Source organism: Sinohyriopsis cumingii, chromosome 1, assembly GCF_028554795.1.
Source record: "Sinohyriopsis cumingii isolate HCF-2022 chromosome 1, ASM2855479v2, whole genome shotgun sequence".
Classification (NCBI taxonomy): domain Eukaryota; kingdom Metazoa; phylum Mollusca; class Bivalvia; order Unionida; family Unionidae; genus Sinohyriopsis; species Sinohyriopsis cumingii.
In genome coordinates, this window is record NC_142961.1 from 127,827,929 (window position 1) to 127,849,633 (window position 21,705).

Below are 21,705 nucleotides of genomic sequence, written 5' to 3' on the forward strand. Positions count from 1 at the left end.
TAAATAATTCCTTTAGTGTTTATTTAATTTCTTAGATTATTAGCACACTGGATGATCCATACTCTTTCATCTTCTTGAATTAAAACTGCTCAAAATCCACCATCACTTGCATCAACGGACAGTTTAAATGATTGGCTGAAATTAGCAGTTGTAAGAACTGGCGTGCTTTTAAGTATGGCTTTCAACTTGTCAAAAGCCTCTTGACATTGTTTAGTACAAACTAGCATGTTTTTCTTATTCAATACACTTATCAGGGGTTCAGCAATTATATAAATAATGGAACAACTTTTTCATGGTTTCCTACCAATACCAAAAATCGCCTCAGTTGCTATTTATTAACAGAGATAGCCTTGACCTTAGCATTTATAGGTTTAACTTGTCCATGTTCCACGATGTGTCCTTGAAAACTTACACTTGCAGAACTCACCTTTAGAAAAATTAATTATCAAACATGCATCTGTGAGTCTGTCAAAGAATTTCAGAATTCTTGCTAAATGTTCTTTCCAAGTGTCGTTGTAGATGATGATATCGTCGATGTAAGCATCACACTTGTAAAGAGCAGAGGTAATCATATTCTTGAGACGTTGAAATGTACTTGGCGACACTTTCATCCCAAACGGTATTACTTTATAATGGTGAAGTCCATCTGGTGTCACGAATGCCGAAATTTCCTTTGCTCTTTCCGTTAATGAAGTTTGGTCAAAATCCTTTCAGAAGTTCAAATTTGGTGACATACTTGGCATTCCCGATCTCATCAATTCATCGAATTTTGGTATTGGGAATGTATATGTTATTGTCACACTAATCACCTTCCTATACTCAGTAAACATACTGACAGTTTTATCTAATTTTGTATCAAGTATGCATGGTGAACTCCAGTAACTTTTAGTGGGATCTATAAAATCATTCTCAAGCAAATATTGAATTTCTTTTTTCATGTATTCCTGTTTGAGAGGTTTCATCCTGTACGGGTGTTGTTTGACAAGTTAGAATGTACAATTTCAAAGTCTTGGAAAGTTTGTTTGTTCTTGTGTGAACATCTGTACATAAGTGCTCATATTCAAATAATAACTATTTAAGTTCATTTCTTTCTTGCTCTTGTAAATGTGAACGTTTTCGGTTCAGATCATTTATAATTTCTGAATTCCGAAGATGTGTCACTCCAATGTCAGTAGAATCTGACGATATTCCTTCATTTAATTTATCACTGAGTGGGATAGGTACAACTAAATTAATTGCATGTTTAGCCTGGCTATCTCTTTCAATATACTGGTACTACTATAATTTATTTAGATCCTAGGAGTACAAATAGCATTTAACTCAATCATTTTCTCCTTAACTTTGTAAGGGCCGTAATATCTAAACTTAAATATATTTTGAGGAATGAGCAAGAGAAACAGATCTCCATTATTAAATTTTTTTTAAAGGTTATCTCTATTGATGTTCTGTCAAACCGTAATGTCACCTTTGCCTTGAATTGCTGAATGCCAAATTCAAGCATAATAGGCTGGAAAGTTCCAGGCCTAACATTTTACCCGATTGGATAGATTTGGAAAGGTAAAAATGAGTAAAAGACTTTATCAAATCTTTTACTATTATTTTAGATTTTATGTTCCTCAAGGGAATTGCCTCTGAAAACCTTGTTGACGTACGCATAATGGTCAACATGTATTGGTTACCTGACTTGATCTAAGTTAAGTGACCAACACAATATACCATATTTCTACTAAATCGTTCGTGAAAGGCACGTATAGGTTGTAGATGAGCCTTGGGAAATTTGATTTGGTTTTCCTACCATTTGACATGTATGACAAGATCTACAGTACTTAGCAAGATCACTTTTGAGTTTTTGCCAAAAGAAGTGAGTCATGATATCATGATAAGGTTTTTTCATTCCTAAATGACCACCCGGGACGAACTCATAACCCCATAGAATGCATTCTTTAACCAAATCATCGTTACCTCTTTGGTGAACTGACAGTGAATTGTAGATATCACTAGCCTTACCAGTGAGTACACATTGTAATAAGTGAGTCCAACGCTCCCTTGGCCATTTCAAATTTTCAGCAACTTTTCCAAAATTAGAAAAACACTTGTCTACTGCTTTTTCTCTGAAAGGGGGCACTAATCTAATATTCTTTGCGAGGTCAAAACTGAAATTTGGTTTTGAAGTATGAATGTGCTTTTCACTTGCCAGTTCCATTTATTTTATTCTACATTGCTATTCAATCTCTTTCTCTCTTTTTCCTTATCTAGTTGCATTTGGTTTTCTTGCAAAAACATTCGTTGTTGTTATATGTGCATTTGTTTTTCTTCCTTATCTAACTGCAATTGCTTGACTTCTTCTTTCTCTCTTTCTTGTCTCTCTTTTCGTTCTCATATTGTAACTGCATTTGTTGTTTTTGTAATTACACTTGTTTTTGTTCTATTTGTCTTCTGCTTTTAAATAACTTTCTTTTTCTCTTTCTTTTTCCTGAAGCTCCAGCTTCCACAACTCCAATTCCATCTTCTATTTAATTCGAATTCCTTTATTTTCAGGTCAGAGTCTGATACAACCTAAATGATCGAAGCCAAATCACTTTGATCCAAAACATTATTTTCTACTAAATATTGAACCAAAATATTTCTTATTTCCTGTTTCGTAAAGGAAACCATTACCTTAGAAAGATCGTATTTTCTGGCAAGTTGAATCAATTCATCTATTTTGAAAAGTGCTAATAGTTCCTGGCTAGGGTTGGAACGAAAGATTTCTACTTTTCATGATATTTTAGAAAAAGCTTGCAGATTCACTAAAATTTTGAAATACTAGAGGAATACAGATTTATATTTCAAAAATATAAGTATTCTGAAATATTCTATCCAAAATTCTAAATTGTCCCGGACAAGCCCCCAATTTCTCATGTCACGTGTTTAGGCTCGAAGAAGAAAGAGTAACAACAACAAGCTTTGAAAAAATACAGTATTTATTTTCCTGGAAAAATTTTGTAAAAATGAAACAAATATGAACCTACGATTTTATAGAATTAAATCCAAAATAATCCAAGAATAAAATGTTTGAGGTCATGAAAACGTGTTGTTCTACTTATTTCAAATTCTAATCACTACCATGAATCCAAGATGGATGACGATAACGTATGTTGCCATCTGTATTGTTGAAGTCTACAATTTCGTGTAGAAACAAGAATTATCACTCCAGTTTTGGTGATCAAAATAAATCATATAAAAGAAGTGTCTTTGATTAAGAATCTCACACGAGCGCATGTATTTTCCAGGAAAAAAGAATTAATCCTTTTGAATCCGCGTAACTTTTATTAACTCCAATGAAGTAATTTGAAATATCTCCAAACATAACAACATACAACTTCAAATGCAACAGCCCAACTTTCGTTGAGAATAACTCTCCAAAATAGAGGTTATATCATCTACTAAAACATATACAGGGGGTCAGGAGATAATGTTCTGGAAGCTTACATAAATTAGGAACTTTTTAAAGATCATTTCCACCATGTGTGACCATAATGAAAACCAATCATTTTACTCTGAAATCTTAAACACGATCTCCCTTCATGGCCACGACAACAAAAAATAATATATAAGAAAATATTAGTTGTTTACGTGGCAGCTACAAATTTTCAATAAATGTAAGGATCTAGCTCAACACCTGGTGTTTATACAATAAACATTCAAGATCAAAATATTTTCTGATAAAAGTATCATTTCTTGTGAATACATTTACATTGCAATATCATGTAATGAAAATTAAAAAATTAAAACTGATAAAAAATTAAATAGAAACAAATATATGTTAAATCAAATATACATAACAATCGATGCTATAGGTCCAATGACTTACATCGCGATAAAAGCGGGATCGCGTTAAAAAAATTTTTGAAAAATTTCCCCATCGAAAACATGAATTGAAATGTCAATGTCGTCAGTTGTAAACCAATCTCTTGATGATGTATCATTCTGGGAACTTTCGGATGTTCAGTCAACATCAGGTTTTCCGAGAGCATGCATTTAAAATGTTAAAAAATGAGGTTTCTTTAAACTAAAAAATGGGAGCCATGCTGCCATCATGTTATAACGAATCGCGCTTTAACTTCATTTACACACACACATGCTTATATATATATATATATATATATATATATATATATATATATATATATATATATATATATATATATATATATATATATATTAAAGCTTGGAACTTATTTGATCCCTTTATTTTGTAAACTTGGAATAATGCTCGGAAGTCCTCTCAAGGTATGGTTGCTCTTAAATGTGTTAGGTATATATATATATATATATATATATATATTGTTTTTTCTATTTATCTTTCCATTCTTTTTTTTTATTTTTCTTTAGCACTTTCTGTTTTAACACAGTATGTATCTGCCATTATAATATATTATATTTAATTCATTGGATATTAATGTATCTAATATTGACACATAAGGTGGTGTGTAACATTCAATAATACACACATTGATCGGGATTTTTGAAATATAAATTTCATCAAATATACATTTTCCTAGGGATATGGAATTACCTCTGTGTATAATTATACAAAGGTAAATATATAAATTGCAAAATAAGTGTCTCAAACGTATTGCTTCCTTGAGCTATAGAAACTTGGAATTATCAAATATTTTTTAAGTAGAAACAATGGCAAAAACCTTTACTCAATGGCAATTAAGAATGAGGCAGTTTGCATATCAGATTGTTTTAAAAAGCAGTTGATTGTAACAGTAGCATTGTAGCTCGTGTTTCCAGCTAATCCCAATTTTAGATGTGACTGCTGTTTCCAGGTACACCAGTGAACTCACCGCAGTGTATTACTGCATTGAAGATAAACTATATGGGTAAATATGTGCCAAACGTAAGATATCAGCGAGTTTTGAGTATATGAGACAACCATACACGTTCTTACATTAATAGAATTTCATGTATACTATAAAAGATGAAAATTGTGTATCAGTCTAATGTAATTCTTTACAGACATTTCGAGCATCAATATAGTTTTTTAATCATATAAAATATGAAATAATTTAAATCGTTTTGTTGTGTACTTTAAATCACAGGGTACAATTTAATTGATTGTTACATTTATCAGTCATGATATTTGAATTGACAAACTATTACTGGATATATAAGATGACCTTCATATGTCCATTGTATGGAGTTACTATTTATATCATTACTAAAGCTCTCAGTCTTATATCAAGGAATCTTGAAGCCGTATAACCCAATGCATATGACTGGAAAGGACCAGTAGCATAATTTGCAACTCATGGTTATAGTTAATCCAAGTGCCTATCCCCTTATTTCTACATAATTGGATCAGTGCTCCCTGTTACGTTTTTGGTGCCTGCTAAAAGTATCCTTTATATTTAAAAATGACGACATTAAACTTGCCGTTGTCTGCAAAAAACACTATTTATCTTTTTTATACTGTAGTAGCTTTGAAAACACATTCGAAATACATCGCATGTATCGGCAACATAATCATTGATTTCAATTAGATCAGACATTGTGTCTGCAGTAGTCAGAAATAAATAACTGAAAATGGGGATCAGCATCACATGTCCCAGTACTATGATACATTTTCCATCGTTGTCGATGTTGTTCTAGGGTTTAACGCCATTTTTCAGCACATGATCTAGAAAAGCGATATCAAGCATTCTATTAATTTTGTCTCGAATATTTTCGCCACGTCTGACACCGCTAAGAGAAATAGTTAATGTTGTTCCTGAGACAGGAAGAGTGACATAGAAAATTAAATGACTATACATTTTTCTCAGTGGTTGAATTACACTATCTTTCTGTATTAGTTCATAAGAAAATACTGGACTAGGTTTCGAAACTTTTTGCAGGATGGAGACACGACACATCTGTACTTATTATATGCGTTATGTGCGTTCATGTTTACGCGCACCTGTTTATGTTTGTGCATGTAACATTCAAACATAATGTAAAATTCATATTTTCATTAGTTGTTTGGTCTGATAGTTATGTATATAAATGAAGCAACTTTACTGACATTAGCATTGTCAGCAGGCTACTGAAACTTTTGAGCTCTGACAAGAATACCAATAAGTCTGCATCATTGTTGGCCAGCCCATATATTTGAGGCTTTCAGTTGTTTTAAATCACCGTCATTGATTGAGTTCTAAGTAACGTAATTACAACATTCTCAGTTTGTAATCCATCACGACTATCATAGCAGCTACATTATCGATACCCTACTGCTAAATTGTTATAACTCCCTATTTGTCGCAGAATTATAATTTATTTTCTACAATATAATCATGATAATGTAATGCTACAGGTTTATTAAAAAATTTAGAGCAATAGTGTTGCGAGTGCAGGAACAAAGAACAGGGCCTATGTAATGAATATAACGAAAAGGGTTATCATTTTCATTCTACCAACCTATTTTGATTTCGTATGAGGCGATTTTAATTAGCAATCTGTCTTTTTAAATGTTAGTTAAAAACGTAGGAAAATACATCTATCACGACCTGTACATTTACGCAGTACGATATGTTCCTGCTTGCATCTCTAGAAAGTGTCATTCTTACGAACTTTATATATGTTTTGCAATGTTTCGCCCACCGTTACAATTTCCAAGACTTCCTCTCCAGGATCCATTACCACCACATCGAACTGGTTCCACTGATTGTAAGCTATAGTTGTACCCTTCATTGCACTGTATCGTCAGCGTTGCATTGTACGTTGTGTTACCAGCAATTCCTGGTGTAATAATTAATTCGCTGTGGTCTGGGATTCCAGTAGGATCATCACAATCTATCGCTATTATGTTGAAGAAAAGGAAATAGAAACAAGATACAAACACCACGTATAAACGACGAGGATGGTTTTAAAGTGTCCAATTATATGACTTGGTGATACTGTCATATCATATACTAGTTATTACTTTATCGTTAGAATTAACGTGACGAAAACGAATATATTGCAATAAAGATTTAAATTTTGAACAAGGTAGACACAGTACTGACAAACGACATTAAATATTAATTAGTATGAAAAGCATATCATAACAAACAATATTACCATTTGTTCAAATACCTCTGTATATGAATATAAAAGTTACAAGATACTATTTTGTGAGCGTCAACAATTAATTAATTACCGGAACATGTGACATTTCTTGACCATATCTTGGTGCCCATGCATTCTATGATGCTCTCAGCTTCAGTCAAACTCGTTTTATATTCATATATGTGATATCCTTTCTCGCATGTAACATAAAGTTGTGTTCCGTAGGTAAAATTTTGCTTTGAGTCACCCAGTCTAACAACGTCTACTCTTCCGTTTCGTACGATGTATGGAGAACATGCAAGTACTGCAAATATAAATTGTTATTATATGTGAAATTTAAGACTTACCACTTTAAGAGAAAATAAAAGACTTCTATTAAACCCTTTACTAAAATGTCTCAAATAGTACTACTCTCCTTTTACTGCGAGGCAGATTTAATATGATTAAAGTAACATATATATGATAATGATTACTTTCGAAATCCCAACCCTTGCCATGTAAAAGGTTCATACAGACCGAATTAATACTTAACCACATACGATTATAGTTCAACAATATACAGTTCAAAAATACACTTTTCATGACTCAAAGCAAAGTGTGTATAAAGGAATGTGGACAAGCGATCAAATATATTATGTGTACAACAATTTAATGATAACATTGGTTGCTGAACTGTCGACTAAAAACTATAAACAACAGGTGAGCTAACTTCGTCAGTGTTTAAAATATTAATGGTATACACTGGTTATTCTTACCTTCGTATGCTTGTAGCTCGCAAATGCTGATAAAAGTCTCATATGTGGTTGTATGCAGTTTCGTATTATTAAGTTTAATTGAACTGATTCTTTTATCGAGATTGACATTCACATCTATCATTTCCGGTGGCCAGATTGAATTGAACTGTATATGTTGCCAAGTTCTGTCCTCCACTTGAACGTACATATTCGAACCATCTAACCTATTGTAAATATTTTGTTCTGCAAATAGTAAATCACATAATTGTAATGTATGTAAACAAGCTGTCATTGAAGATTTATTTAAATGTTCACACAATGCAATTAGTTTTCCCTATGCGTGTTAACATCATTAGCATGTTCCTTTAAAATACTCAAAAGAAAATATTTTAGTAATACTAGCCATACAATGATTTCTTGTGCAAATCATACACCTTAAATATATTCATATTGCAATAAGGAATTGTTAGTAATATTTATCTTATTCTTGAAGTCCACCAATATAATAAAGTGAAATTCGTTCTATAAGTTGTCAAACTGTGCTGAAAACATTTTTGGATGTTGTTTTAGTGTTCCATATTTAATGTTTCATGGGTCCAATCTTTTACTGACCCTGGGGACAAAAGTGTTTCATTTACACTGGTTATTGACCAAGTTAACACATAAGGATACACACTAATAATATTGTAATACCAGATGTTAAGAAGTATCAAATTGTTTCCTCTGTCAGAAACAAAAAATACATTTTAAAGCACGACAAGGTTTATGTTGCTAGCCTATCGTTAATGTTGTAGACTGGATAAACTGATACATACATAGTCTCTATTAAAGCGAGCAGACCAAGAAAGTAAATGCCATTGGCTTTCTGGAAGATATTTGTGTAGTCTGCAAAAGCGATAACTCCTATTTAGTATTCGAATACAAATTCATATTTTAAAAACAACAGTTTAATTGTTGCAAACAAAATGTTCCTAAAATATAATGAAAATTGTTACTTTTACAAAACATTCATACCAGTTGTATAGCTCCGATATTTCTTATATATCTGTACATTCTTCTATTAAAAAACGAGAAAGAATGTCATTATTACCAATCGACCACAGATTGATGACCAGATGAAACTTTAAACTGATAAATCCACAACACGCATATAGTCTTCTATAACTTTTAAATGTTTTCTATTATTGGCGCCTTACGTTCTTCCGTACACAAAACATTTAAGACTGTACAATTAAGGTTTACATGTTAGCATCGACATGACGGAATCTTTATTGATACGACGACGAAGCTTGTTACCTACGAGTATGGTATCGTTGTGCAGTCTTAGATAGTGATGTATTTGATACTGATTTAACTGTAATGATTGTCTCTTACTACATACCTAAAAATGCTTGCAATATTATAATAATTGTAACAAAATTCCTGTTTTATTACTGAAAAATATTAAATAGAATAATAGGCACTAAATGTTCTGTAGTTAGCTGTGAAGTCCTGTCAACGTAAGCCTAGTGTGCGTGGCCCGAGGAACCATGTTTTCGTCAGGTCCCGCCGGTGGAGGTACTGTATTATGCCTATCTAATTTGTAAATTGTAGATCAGGGCTTCGAATATACTGTACCCCAGGCAACCATATTGCTCGTCTTGTCCTAAAGCTGCACGTGCTTCGAGGATATTAATCAATTAATTAAGCAAATTCGATTTCCTGCAATTCTTCTATTCTAGCCCAGTCTAATCCAACAGTCACTAATATTTGTACATTTGATTAATGTGAGTAAAGTTTGCATAAGATGTCTAGTCTACAGTGAATCTTTTTTTTTAGCTTAATTTACTAATTAACAACTGATATCCTAAATTTAGTTAAGATCAATAATTATCTATGTAATCAGAAGCCAGATTGCTATTTATGTTATATTCTGCTGTGATGAAAATATATGTAATGGACTAAAATAACATCCCGGGGATATTAAATATGGGCTTATGGTATAGGACGGTTGGATTTTCCATAAGTCAATGTCATTCTGACTCTTATCACTCATCATACATCCTTAATACATGTCGAATACTTATAAAGGTCATGGTGTCTCATCTTTGCTTCAGATTGTAAACATGTTATCTGAACGAAAGTTTAATGGGCATTTGTAAATAACGAAACTATTACACATAGTGTGAACGTAGGTCAAATGGAAGACATATACATCTGATAAACGTGCATTCCACAAATAGACTGCGATAAAGACACGATTATCTATGTATCTAATATACATGTACATAGATCACAGACACCACATATAGTTTCACAAATGTAGTATGTGCTTATCGGAATAAGTGTAACTCTTAGCGCACTTGATAATGTAATATAGATTTTTACTTTCAATTTCAGATTATGCTTTTTTATAATTGGGAACAGTGATGTTTCCAGAGATCATTGACCTAGATAAAAATACTGTATCTCATGAGTTTTATTACTAATTGCATTGAAACAACTTGTTATTAATACTGTTATTATATCATATTGAATTTTCCGATTTTCCTTTCTCTTAGCAGCATTCATCTAACACTGTGCAGCTTAAATTATACAGGACATGTGGATGTGCCACTGAATTGTATGCGCAAATATGTCATTTTCTGCGAATATAAGTTTAAATTAGTATGACCGTTGTCGGGAAATTGGACACTTTACGGAAGGTGTCATGAGCCCTAGAGGTATATGACATTGCAGAAGGATTTCCTGTCTTGCTATTCTTGGTCACGAAAGTGTTTGCTATAGTGAATGTTCGTGAATTTATTTTGGATTTCTGCAACGTCCGATCCATGTCAAATCACACGATGTTATCAGATAGAATAATGCTGTTTCAAGCGAAATATTGTATAGCGCAAAAGACAATTTAATTTTATTTCACGATTGGTGATGTGAAGCGATCAAATTTCGTACAGTCCAGTGAGGATGATATCAGTCGTAGGCAGACTCCTGTGAGAAGAATATCCAACGAAGTGAGTTCATGTTAACACATGTAATGTATATATATATATATATATATATATATATATATATATATATATATATATATATATATATATATATCATTGTGGTTGCAATTAAAAGTTCCTGGTGTATGGCGATTCGCAGTTATTGTATATTTAGCTGTAGAGGTCAGTCGTCCTATGGATAGCCTTAGTTGACGAAGAGGCTGCAGTATGACTTTCACTCGAGAGTATTAGACTCCATCGCAAGGTAAACAGCCTGCTGAAGTCCCTGTATACCGACACCATGGTGTATATTCCCAATTGTTTCATATCAACTACTGCGTTCAACAGTGATATAACACTGCTTTACCACCATTTTCCTGAGGACGACATCGCTCTAATGTTTGAGTTGCTGCCGACCTTACTGCTATGTCCGGACCCCATGAAATAGGACGCGACCATTTCTGCCCTCGAGATCAGCTGCAGTAAAAACAAAATGCAAACGAGAGGTCTACATGGCATCAAGTAAGCAAAAACAAGTTAGGTTCACGAAACTGAGACACTATACTCGTTTTGTAACATGGCTGCTCGCTACACCTCAGGCAATAGTGAACATGGGATCAGGAGCCATGCAGCATTCTCTCCTGGCTGCATTAACAAACTGGATAGATACGTATGGTACTCCAAGATGAGCGTTGTTACAAACGAACAGCGACCAGTGAGAAGCCCTACAATCACATAGCTCCGAATGGTGGAGCATGAACTCATGGCGGTCAACCACAGACTGCATAATATACGTGCTGACAAGCAAAACATTAATCACATTCTTGATCAATCGTTACGTTGATCACGTTTGTTGATAAATCCATACCTTAATCAGATCTATCGAGAAATCAATACGTTGAACACATTTTTCGTTTGGTCCATAATCAGTCATATATTCCAGTAAAATAGCCTACATTAATCATATCCGTTGATAAACAATATCATTGGTGATTATTTCTTGATGCGATATGCCTTGATCAGATACATCGAGGAACGATTACACTTTTGTGAATGTCTAATTAGATAATTATGTTGTTTAATCCGTGAAGGACTACGATAAGGGTCTCCAATAATGCATTATCATCAATTAGCATTTTATAAATACATATCATTCGGGTGCTTTTGTTAATTGTCTCTGCTTGATTTTATCTTATCCGATCTGTTTTATTCATGTTATGCATGGATGATTAAACAAAAGGTAGGCTTTTTACAACGTTAAAATGTTAATAATGATATTAAAAGGAAATTAAAAAATCAAAATCATTAAAAGTAAAAAGTTAAAAAGTTAGTTTGTATTTCATTTACATAATATGTAATCACTCACTAAGATTTCAAGGGACAGAATGGACAGACGAAACGAAGAAAATGACTAACGAATAAATGGGCCAAAAAAATGGGCGTAAAGATAACCGGTTAGTCATGAATGATGTATTGGCGTTGATTGCTTCTCATCGCATGATTAGACGATGACATATCAAGATGATGGACATAATGTTCCGGTCGGCATGACAGTCCAAAGTATTTGTCTACCATGTATATATATATATATATATATATATATATATATATATATATATATATATATATATATATATATATATATATATATATCAAGGTAATATCAGGTTTTTTAAACCTTTAATATAATCCGGTTAAAGTGGACCATCTGGGTTTGATGGAAAGGTACAGTTAAAAATTAAACGGTTAATGCTGGGTGAAGGCCATCAATGAACCAAACCATTTCTGATGAGTGGAAAATTTCTGAAAAACAATCATCACAATCGTGTTGCTAGACCGCGATGTTAAATATTTATTATCAACTAAGTAGATATAAAAATAGATTTTAAATGTTATACGTCATAAATAATACCTATGTTACTGTGGTCGATATGCTGTTATTAGTTATCCCTTATTTATTTTGCATATATTGTCTAATATAGTCATGTTCTTACTGTGCTATTTCTTTTAGTTAAAATATTTAACTAAAGCTATTTGACAGAAACCACAAACATTTTAGAAAATTGTAAATATAAATAAAACAAAAGAATATAATGTCCTTCCCTTGCTTATAAGAATGTTAAAATACCATCCACTCTAAAAGACATTTCAGAAGAAAGATGTGGATATATTCGAAATATATACTATTTTCAAAATTAATATTTACAAGAATAGTATGCAATGGAACTGCTACGACTGTATGCTGTTAAACTAAGTAAAACAAAAAGAATTATTTCACTAGAATACGAAGTAAAAATTTAAAAGGAAATTACAGTATAATAAATTAAGTCCTAAACAGACCTAAAGGTTATATCACTAGTCCAAGATTATAGTCATCTGAATGATAATCCAGTGGTGTTCAGAATGAATTCCATGCTTGAAATTTCTGATACAACAGTAGCATAGACTTGTGTTGACATGCTACCAGTCTTGATGTATAACAATGATTTATTATAAAATGTCCTTGACATAATTCACAATTATTCCAAATTATGACAAGAACAGTGTAAAATATCATAAAGGATTGAGACATATGAGATCTTACTATTTGACGAATGGGAAGTAAACATAGCCGGAAGCCAATTGACACATATGGACTGAACTTTTATACAATTGTTTTATAGATAACGAATTACATGGCATATCTGCTTTGAAATATATATGTTTATAGTTTTTAGCATATGGCAGCAAATTCAATGTGTCACTAGATGATGATGCAAAATCTTGGAAGCCTTTTGCGTGAGCATGCTTCATTTTCTAATTTAGTCTGGAATGCGATGTGTAACATAATTTATTATTCATTTTATATATTTCAATATTCTAATACGGCTCAAATGTTCTGAAGTCATCAATGATGTACCTTCCACGCAAACTCGGTCGTTTAGTTGGAAAGACCCACTAGGAACCACGTTGGAAGCGGCATCGAGGCTGGTGGAGCTACTGTAACATGCTTATTCATTTTGTGAATTGTAGTTCGGGGCCCCGAAGGAGAGGGACTCAAAATAAAATCTTTGCTTGCCAAGCCCTACCTACACACAACTTTATTTCCGACAATTCAAAGTCCAATAACAATACTGATTTTTAATAAGTGTGTTTTACATTTATCTACCATCTGCGATTAATATTTTAGCTGGGCGTTTGCATCCTATTTTCACTTTCCCTGCCTATTATATCAAAGAGAAGTTTGTAATGAGTAAGCCTCAGCGTCAGCTCTTTTTTATTAGCAAGCTTTGTGTTGTCATCGCGAGTTCTATTTCAGTATCAGCTGTAGTGTAACCTTAATAATCAAATTAGTTACAGCTTTCAGAATACAACTACTACAACAATTTATATACACATATAGTTATTTGGGGGTGGGTGCATGTAATTACATATTAAAATATTTTCTTTATTTTATCTCATGATAATTAATATGATTCCATAAATATAATGGCTACACTATGGTGAGCTGTTTTGTAAATCAAAACAATGTCCGGCTATTTACAGATGGAAATTAAACAAAAAGGTGTCAAGCCCCTATCCCCATCACGTTACATTCATACACGGTATACCGTCTTACAAAATATTTCGTGGTACCCAGTTCTACTTCTGACTGTATCTGCTAATATAATGCGTTGACTATATTTGTCATCACGGGTGTCTCCAAAATAAAACATAAATCATGAGTTAGCTGCAATAATTAATTGTCAGGAAATGAAACAATTATTTCAGCACAGGCCTTTGAAATTATGTCACTCTAGTAAAAAAAGGCCAGAATATGCAACAAAAAAGAGTTGAAATAATCACACACACGCACACATACATACATGCATACATACATACATACATACATACATATATATATATATATATATATATATATATATTATATATATATATATATATATATATATATATATATATATATATATATATATATATATATATATATATATATATATATATATATATATATTATGCTTTCCTTTAGGGGGCATTGTCTGACATTAACTTACTTCAATGAAAGAATGTCTATGGCCTGTGATTTAAATGTGTGTATAACCCATTGGTCATGCCGACGACATTACTCTACCGAGTTGCCACATAGCGCATTGGTAAGCCTGAACATCACGCAAACTGACGTGAACATATTTGTTCTCGAGATCAGCTGCATTAAAAACAAAACTCAAAGGATGAGTCAACAAGCCATCAAGTGAGCAGAAAATAAGAAACTGGCATGCAACTGATATAGTACACCCGTTACAGAACACGGCTGCTCTTGACACAGTTCATGCAATAGTTAACCAGAGGTAATGTGCGCATCGCATTTGTTTCTGGTTGAATGAAGGATATGTATAGTTACGTCCGGAACTCAAATATCGGCCTTGTTATAAAGCGAAGGGTTGAAAGCGCTAATCGGGAAACACTACAAGCACCTGGTTCCGGATCTCAATCGGATCTTAATCCATTAATCACGTTTGTGGATCAATCGATATATTAATCGTATTTGTCGATAAATCCATATATTGATCATATCCATGGTAGCTCGCACATAGGGGCAAGGCGGTGGGATTTTCCCCTTCCCCAGAATTTCACCTACAAACTGGCTTTGGTCTCCATCCGAAAACTTCATAACTGACAACTACGTGTTTGGCTGCGACAATAATCATATGGACGACCAGGGTCATAAATGTCGAAATTTCAAAATATTATCTTTTCTTGATGAACCCATAATTAGTCATATATGTTAATATAATTTTGTGCATTTTCATATCACTGATCTGGTGATTGTTTCTTGTTGAACCATACTTTAATCGGATTGAGGAACGATTTCAACGTATTCGCTTGCAGATGAATAGTGTGTGCGTGTCTAGGTTAAGATTATTCAGTGTCTTTAGTTTAATACGCGAGAGATTGAGTAAAGGCGTGAAAGAGTAAATTATTTTCAGTCTGCATTGTAAATAAACAAATAATGTAGGTACCTTTGCTAAGTGTCTGCGTTAGATTATATCGTATCTGGTTTCTTTCTGAGTTTATCAACAGGAACAATTAAAAAATAAACAACTGGTTAAAACTGGTGCAAATACCATCAACGTACCAAACCATTTATATAGATCAGTGGTAAATTTCTGAATCATAACAATCACACTCAAGCTGCAAGACCACATTGTGATATATTTTGTATGAGCTGTGATAGAGATCAAATAGATTGTAATAATACACCAAAACACATTCAAGTTACCTAATTGACACTCACAAAAACGATACGCAAGGATACTATTACGACTTTATCGTTTTAAACTAAGCAACATAAGTAGCGAAAACCAGTACGTTTTGTAAAATTCAACAAATAATTTATTTTTCTATAATACAAAGTGAACATATAAAAATAACTCTAGTACTGTAAAATAAATCCTAAATATTCCTAAATGTTTTATCACAAATCCAACTGTATCGTCTTCATAATGAATTCCAATAGTGTTCGGTATGAATTCCAATCTTGAAAATTCTGACGTACCAGTAGCATGGAAAAGTGTCGATGTGCTAAGAGTCCTGATGTATCGCACTAATATAATCCAACACTTCCTCGACTGAATTCACAATAATTACCAAAAAGTAATTTAGTCAGAAAATATTATTGAGCACTTTGTAATTCCAGTAAATATTTTAAATCATTAAATCCTCTCAAATTTATAAATTGAACACAAATACAAGATTGACCTCACTAATCAGATGCTAAGATAGGAATATTTCTTCTCCCTAATACAAAACCTGTCACAATATCAGAAACAGATTGAGGGCCAGAAATATCAGGTATATTGCTAAAACTTTAGTAATGAACATGGCTAATAATAGGTACAACAGGACTTCCAGAGGGAAAATCGTTGACCTTAACGCAAATCTAGGTAAATAGGTTTACCTGCATTACTACTACTCCTATAACTACTACTACTACTACTACTACTACTACTACTACTAATAATAATAATAATAATAATAATATAATCTACAATCGTGATAAAATGTGTTATGTATGTATGTATGTATGTATGATGTTGTTTACTAAAATATATTGCCCAATGCCCAGCTTCTGCCCTCAATCCTCAAGGAAAATCACAAGACAAATTAAATATACATAACATAAGAAGTATACCAAATACCTGGACTAACGACATTATATAAAGTTGGCATATACAAATACTCACAGTGCATATGAAAAAGTAATTCTGATAGATTTAACACAGGACATGCTAACAAATAGGTACATACATAAACAAAAATAATACATAAAATACTAATAATCGTATGGCTAATAAGCAACAAAGGTGAAGCATAATCTGGTGTACGTAAAGCAATCAGTCTCATGACAGGTATTATATAAATGTCAAAACAGAATTAGCGTACGCTAAAATGTATATGGTATGGTTAGCAGTACACGCCATATTTGTAAGAAAATATAAATCTAAAACTGAAATTAGAAACTAGAAGCATTTAACATGCAAGTACTTCACAGTGATATCTTCATAATAAGATGTACACCAGGAAATTGTGGTAAAAATGTTTATCTACAAAGAATAATAATTTTAATATATAATCTAGAATCATATATAAAAAATAGTTATGTAATATGTTGTTTACAAAAAAAAAATTAATCAGGTAGGACCAACTCACACCGTCAGTTCTTAAGGTAAAGCAAAGCACAAATTAAATATACATGAAGATTAAGTAGAATCCGTATTGGAATTAATATTGTACCACATAAATACTCAAACGTAAGTAACAAAAATATGGATGGGCCTACAGATTTAAAATAAAAAATACGGCAGCATCACGTCCCAGTGCACAGAGAAGATGACCACGAACGATCAAGGTCATCAATTAGAAACAATGCATTAATATCGGTTGATAATAAGGCAATGTATCCCCGATACAATTTTAGAAGCAAATTCATGAAATAATGAAATGGAGAAAGTGCAACATATATAAAATGCATCATAGCAATCATTGAATCGTATAAGTGGATTTGGGTATATTAGCAAATATCCATGATTTATTTCACTGACGATACATTTGTTACTCAGGCTCATTCTCAAGGAAAAAAAACTTTTCTTTCGCTTTTACAAAAGGAATGTATGAATGAATACCCGAGTCGAAAACAAACAGTAATAAAACTATCATTTACAGTGAAATATATATTGTGATATGTGATATATTGCAGAAATATAATGATTTGCCTGCAGCTAGAACAAAGGAACAAAAATATTACGAATAATCCGAATGTTTGAACCATAGGTAAAATCCTATCTGTAGCAGAAGAAAAGTTTGAGTCAAAATTTTACAGAAAATATCGTAAAAACACTTGCTTTCTGATTGATGATGTGTTCCATATTTGCAAACTATAAGGACGTTTTGATAAACATAAATTTAAAACATATTCCAATAAAAATAGATTTTTAGAGTTCCTGAAAGTGAAACAATATTGATAATGTACTGGTGCGTGTCCGTCTGAAGAAGAACAAGCAAAGCAAGAAAAATGAATTAGCCTAGCCGGTCGGCGTTGGTCTAAATTCGTTAGATCAGTCCAAATACTTAATGAACGAAAGTATATTATAATCAGTTGAAAAACAAAACAGCCATATTATTTGACTACTAAGAACTAATCTAGATAGTTTGTGCATCTGCGTTGAGACATAAGTTATCATAGCGATATGTAAGGAAGACTCAAAGCTATCTGACACTAGTGTCTATGCAAAAGACAACGTGTTTCACATTCCGTAGAAGAAGAAGATAGTTGTTGGATTTTGTAAGCACGAACCAACCGGTACACAGCACATAGAGAGATAAAGACATAGACAGAGAGACAGAAACAGAGACCGAGAGAGCTTTTTATGTTAAGGTCAGAACTATATTTATTAAAGCCAGATAAAGATGGAACGAAAATAGTTAAAGGAAGTTGTACTTAAAAACAATTCAAAATTACATACGTATGAATCTTGTTCATTCAATTACATGGCAGATTACAAGGAATTGAAGTTAATCAGGACATGCAGTCATAAAATGTATATCGTCAAAATGAGCAACGTATCATAGTTTCAACGATAAAAAACAAAATTTTAGTGGATGACATAAACATCTTACTAGACGTTTATTTCTTTACTTTGCTCTTAAGTCATTTCAACGTTTTGCCTTTATGTTCTGGTTTCAAAAAAGATCTATGTTATTTCACACACACACCATTTGTGATGGAAAATAACGTGGGATTTATTAAACACTTTTTCTATGTTGTTTTCTCTTTTTATTGACGAAGAAGACCATAAAGGGTTGATTATTCTAGCATATTTGATTACAGGGTTATACGTCTCAACGCTATTTAAACAATATATACAACTAATGCTAGTCCAGGTACTTTTATGTTCATGTCATTGAAAATTTCGCAGTTATGAATTATATATCACGTATTGATTCCTTGGATACAGAGCAACTATTAACTCAACATATTGACTAAACATATTTCATTCTGACTGGTGCTCAACAAATGCTTCAGACATATGTATAAACATATAACAGATCTCAAACACTCTTTTGTATCGTAGAATAATAGCTAATTCCAGTCAGACAAAGGTTTTATGCAACTTACTGGTTTCGTCACGCCTGTTAAATATCGGGACTGGTAGCCTTGCAGGTAAAGGACGACATGAAAGGAAATTCTAACTTCATGTAAGTAATGATGTCGAAGATGAATGCTAATTTGACGTAATCTGTCCTCTATACCTATCACTTAGAAAATCTTCTAAGTATGTATGTTATTGTAAAACACCAAGCATGTAACAAATATAGTTTCTTTTACATGAATACTTAACTGTAAAATGAGTAGGTAAACATGTATGTAACGCATTGCGACAAGGCTTATCCTATATCGCTGTCTAGTTTCTCTCTCTCTCTCTCTCTCGTTATCTATTTAGTTCAATATCCTTCAATATGGTATGCAATTCATTTAAGTACATTCATTGGTTAAATGTCTTTGATAGCGTTTGATCCATTCTGAAATTCTTTCAAGCAAAGTTCAGTGAAATAAATATTTTAGTAGACTATTATTATTTCTTCAATTGTTATATTTGTATCATTTTTGTTCTACACGAAGGTGAAATAAACATTTAACTATCTGTTCTTTGTACCCTTTGTGGCAACATACATACATACATATATACATACATACATACATGCATACATACTGAAAAAAAGTAATGGAGAACACTGATACGTGTTTTCTAATCACTCTGTATTATTCAACATCTAATAAATATTATATAAATAAAAAGTAATCTTACTTATCAGCTGGTAAATCCTGATGAACTTGATAAAGAAGAGTCCGTTGAGATTCACTGTCCACCAAGCGGATTTCTGCCATGTGCCCGTATGACTGCAGGTCTTGTCACGATTAAAGTCTGTTGACGTTTTGCCATCTACCCCAAGTGATGCATTAAACATAAATCCATCCTCTCCATAGGTGGAAGATTGACTTGCAGGTTTATTCAGTGCCACATTTTCTGAAGCAAAACAGATCATACTAGCAGCTCAAAGTACATTGGATAACATTATGTTTTAATGGGACACAAAACATGGACAAAACAAAACTTGTATGTGCTAAGCTAATGCAAATACAGGAATTTACCGAATGTAACTCTGTGCAAAGCAGTAACATTTCTAAAACATATTACAGTATTGTAATGTTCTGTATTCACTTTACCTCCATATGGTTCGTACAGGCATCTGACGATGGCTGATAAGCAGATTGCCAGAATAAGAAGATAGCTTTTAAAAGCAGGCGTCTTCATGGGTGAAAACCTACAATGTATGAATAAAATAGAGAAATATAATACTAACACTTAACACGTAATTTAATTATTTAAGTTATAAAATGAACATAACGGAGAAACTTACACTATTATCAATTAATCCAAACTAATCCTAGAAATATGTCCACAAATTATGCAAAAAAATTGAGTGTTCCGAATTAATTCTATATTCAGAATGTGATGATGAACCAGTGGTCGTGAATGTGTTAAAGTACCAACAGTCTTGATATGTCACAATGGCATTGTCTAAAACTCATTTAAACGAATTCACAGTAATCACGAAATGTTATTTTATTCTAGTCACATTAGTACTTTGTAATTCCAGTCAATAATCCAAAGAAACGTTGGCTCTCAAATTATATCTAAACACATCAGTAAGTTCATCTGCGGACTAATATTAAAACAAATACATGGGATATTGTAATGCATTAATTGTCAGTCTCGTCGACTTTATATACACCCGTACCGTTCTACGTTGCAATATGGCTCTACTCCTTTTTTTGGGGGGGGAGGGGCGGGGGCACGAGACAGCTGTCCCCCCACCAAGTTTAGAATAAATAAAAGGTGTTTTATGTGTATATGTATCCTCCATAGATGTGTTGTTTATTTATTTTATAAAATAATTTTAAACAAAAATTTAGAATTTTTGCTGGTGTATTTTAAAATTCCCTAGTGTAGTCTATAGGGTTGTTCATTCGAGCTAGGTTTTAAACACCTTGCTCGGAATTCCTCCCCTAGTTTTGTAATTGCCCCCTGCTAGGGGTCGCCTGTGTCCCATGTGTGCTATGTGTATATGCTATAATGGATGTATGCTATATCGCTTTTGTGTGGGGACAGCATGCGGAAATCAAATTTAAACATCCAGTTGTCTTGTCATATATTTCTTGGATATAATCTCCAATAATGTTTGATTTGAAAAAATTATTTTTATTTTCTATTTTGAATTTTGGCGAGTAAAAGGTGTGATAATTTTAAAAAAAGATGTAATTCCTAGTGTTTCATGTGTGTGATCATTTGTGTCGTTTCTCGCACTAGTTACAAATGAGGCCAGCTGTGCGC

At 32.6% G+C, this 21,705-nt stretch overlaps 1 protein-coding gene across 3 annotated transcripts in view; it reads right to left on the minus strand.

Moving 5' to 3' along the window:
- Window positions 1-21,705, minus strand: part of LOC149807842 (uncharacterized) — an 84,536-nt gene that overhangs the window by 28,658 nt on the left and 34,173 nt on the right. For all 3 annotated transcript variants that reach the window (XM_089971372.1, XM_089971370.1, XM_089971371.1), the window contains exons 2-6: window positions 20,538-20,635; window positions 20,119-20,337; window positions 7,827-8,048; window positions 7,163-7,375; window positions 6,625-6,822 (exon numbers count right to left, since the gene is read on the minus strand). In XM_089971372.1, the coding sequence (XP_089827498.1) occupies window positions 6,625-6,822; window positions 7,163-7,375; window positions 7,827-8,048; window positions 20,119-20,337; window positions 20,538-20,635 (950 nt within the window). The remainder of the gene's footprint in view (window positions 1-6,624; window positions 6,823-7,162; window positions 7,376-7,826; window positions 8,049-20,118; window positions 20,338-20,537; window positions 20,636-21,705) is intronic.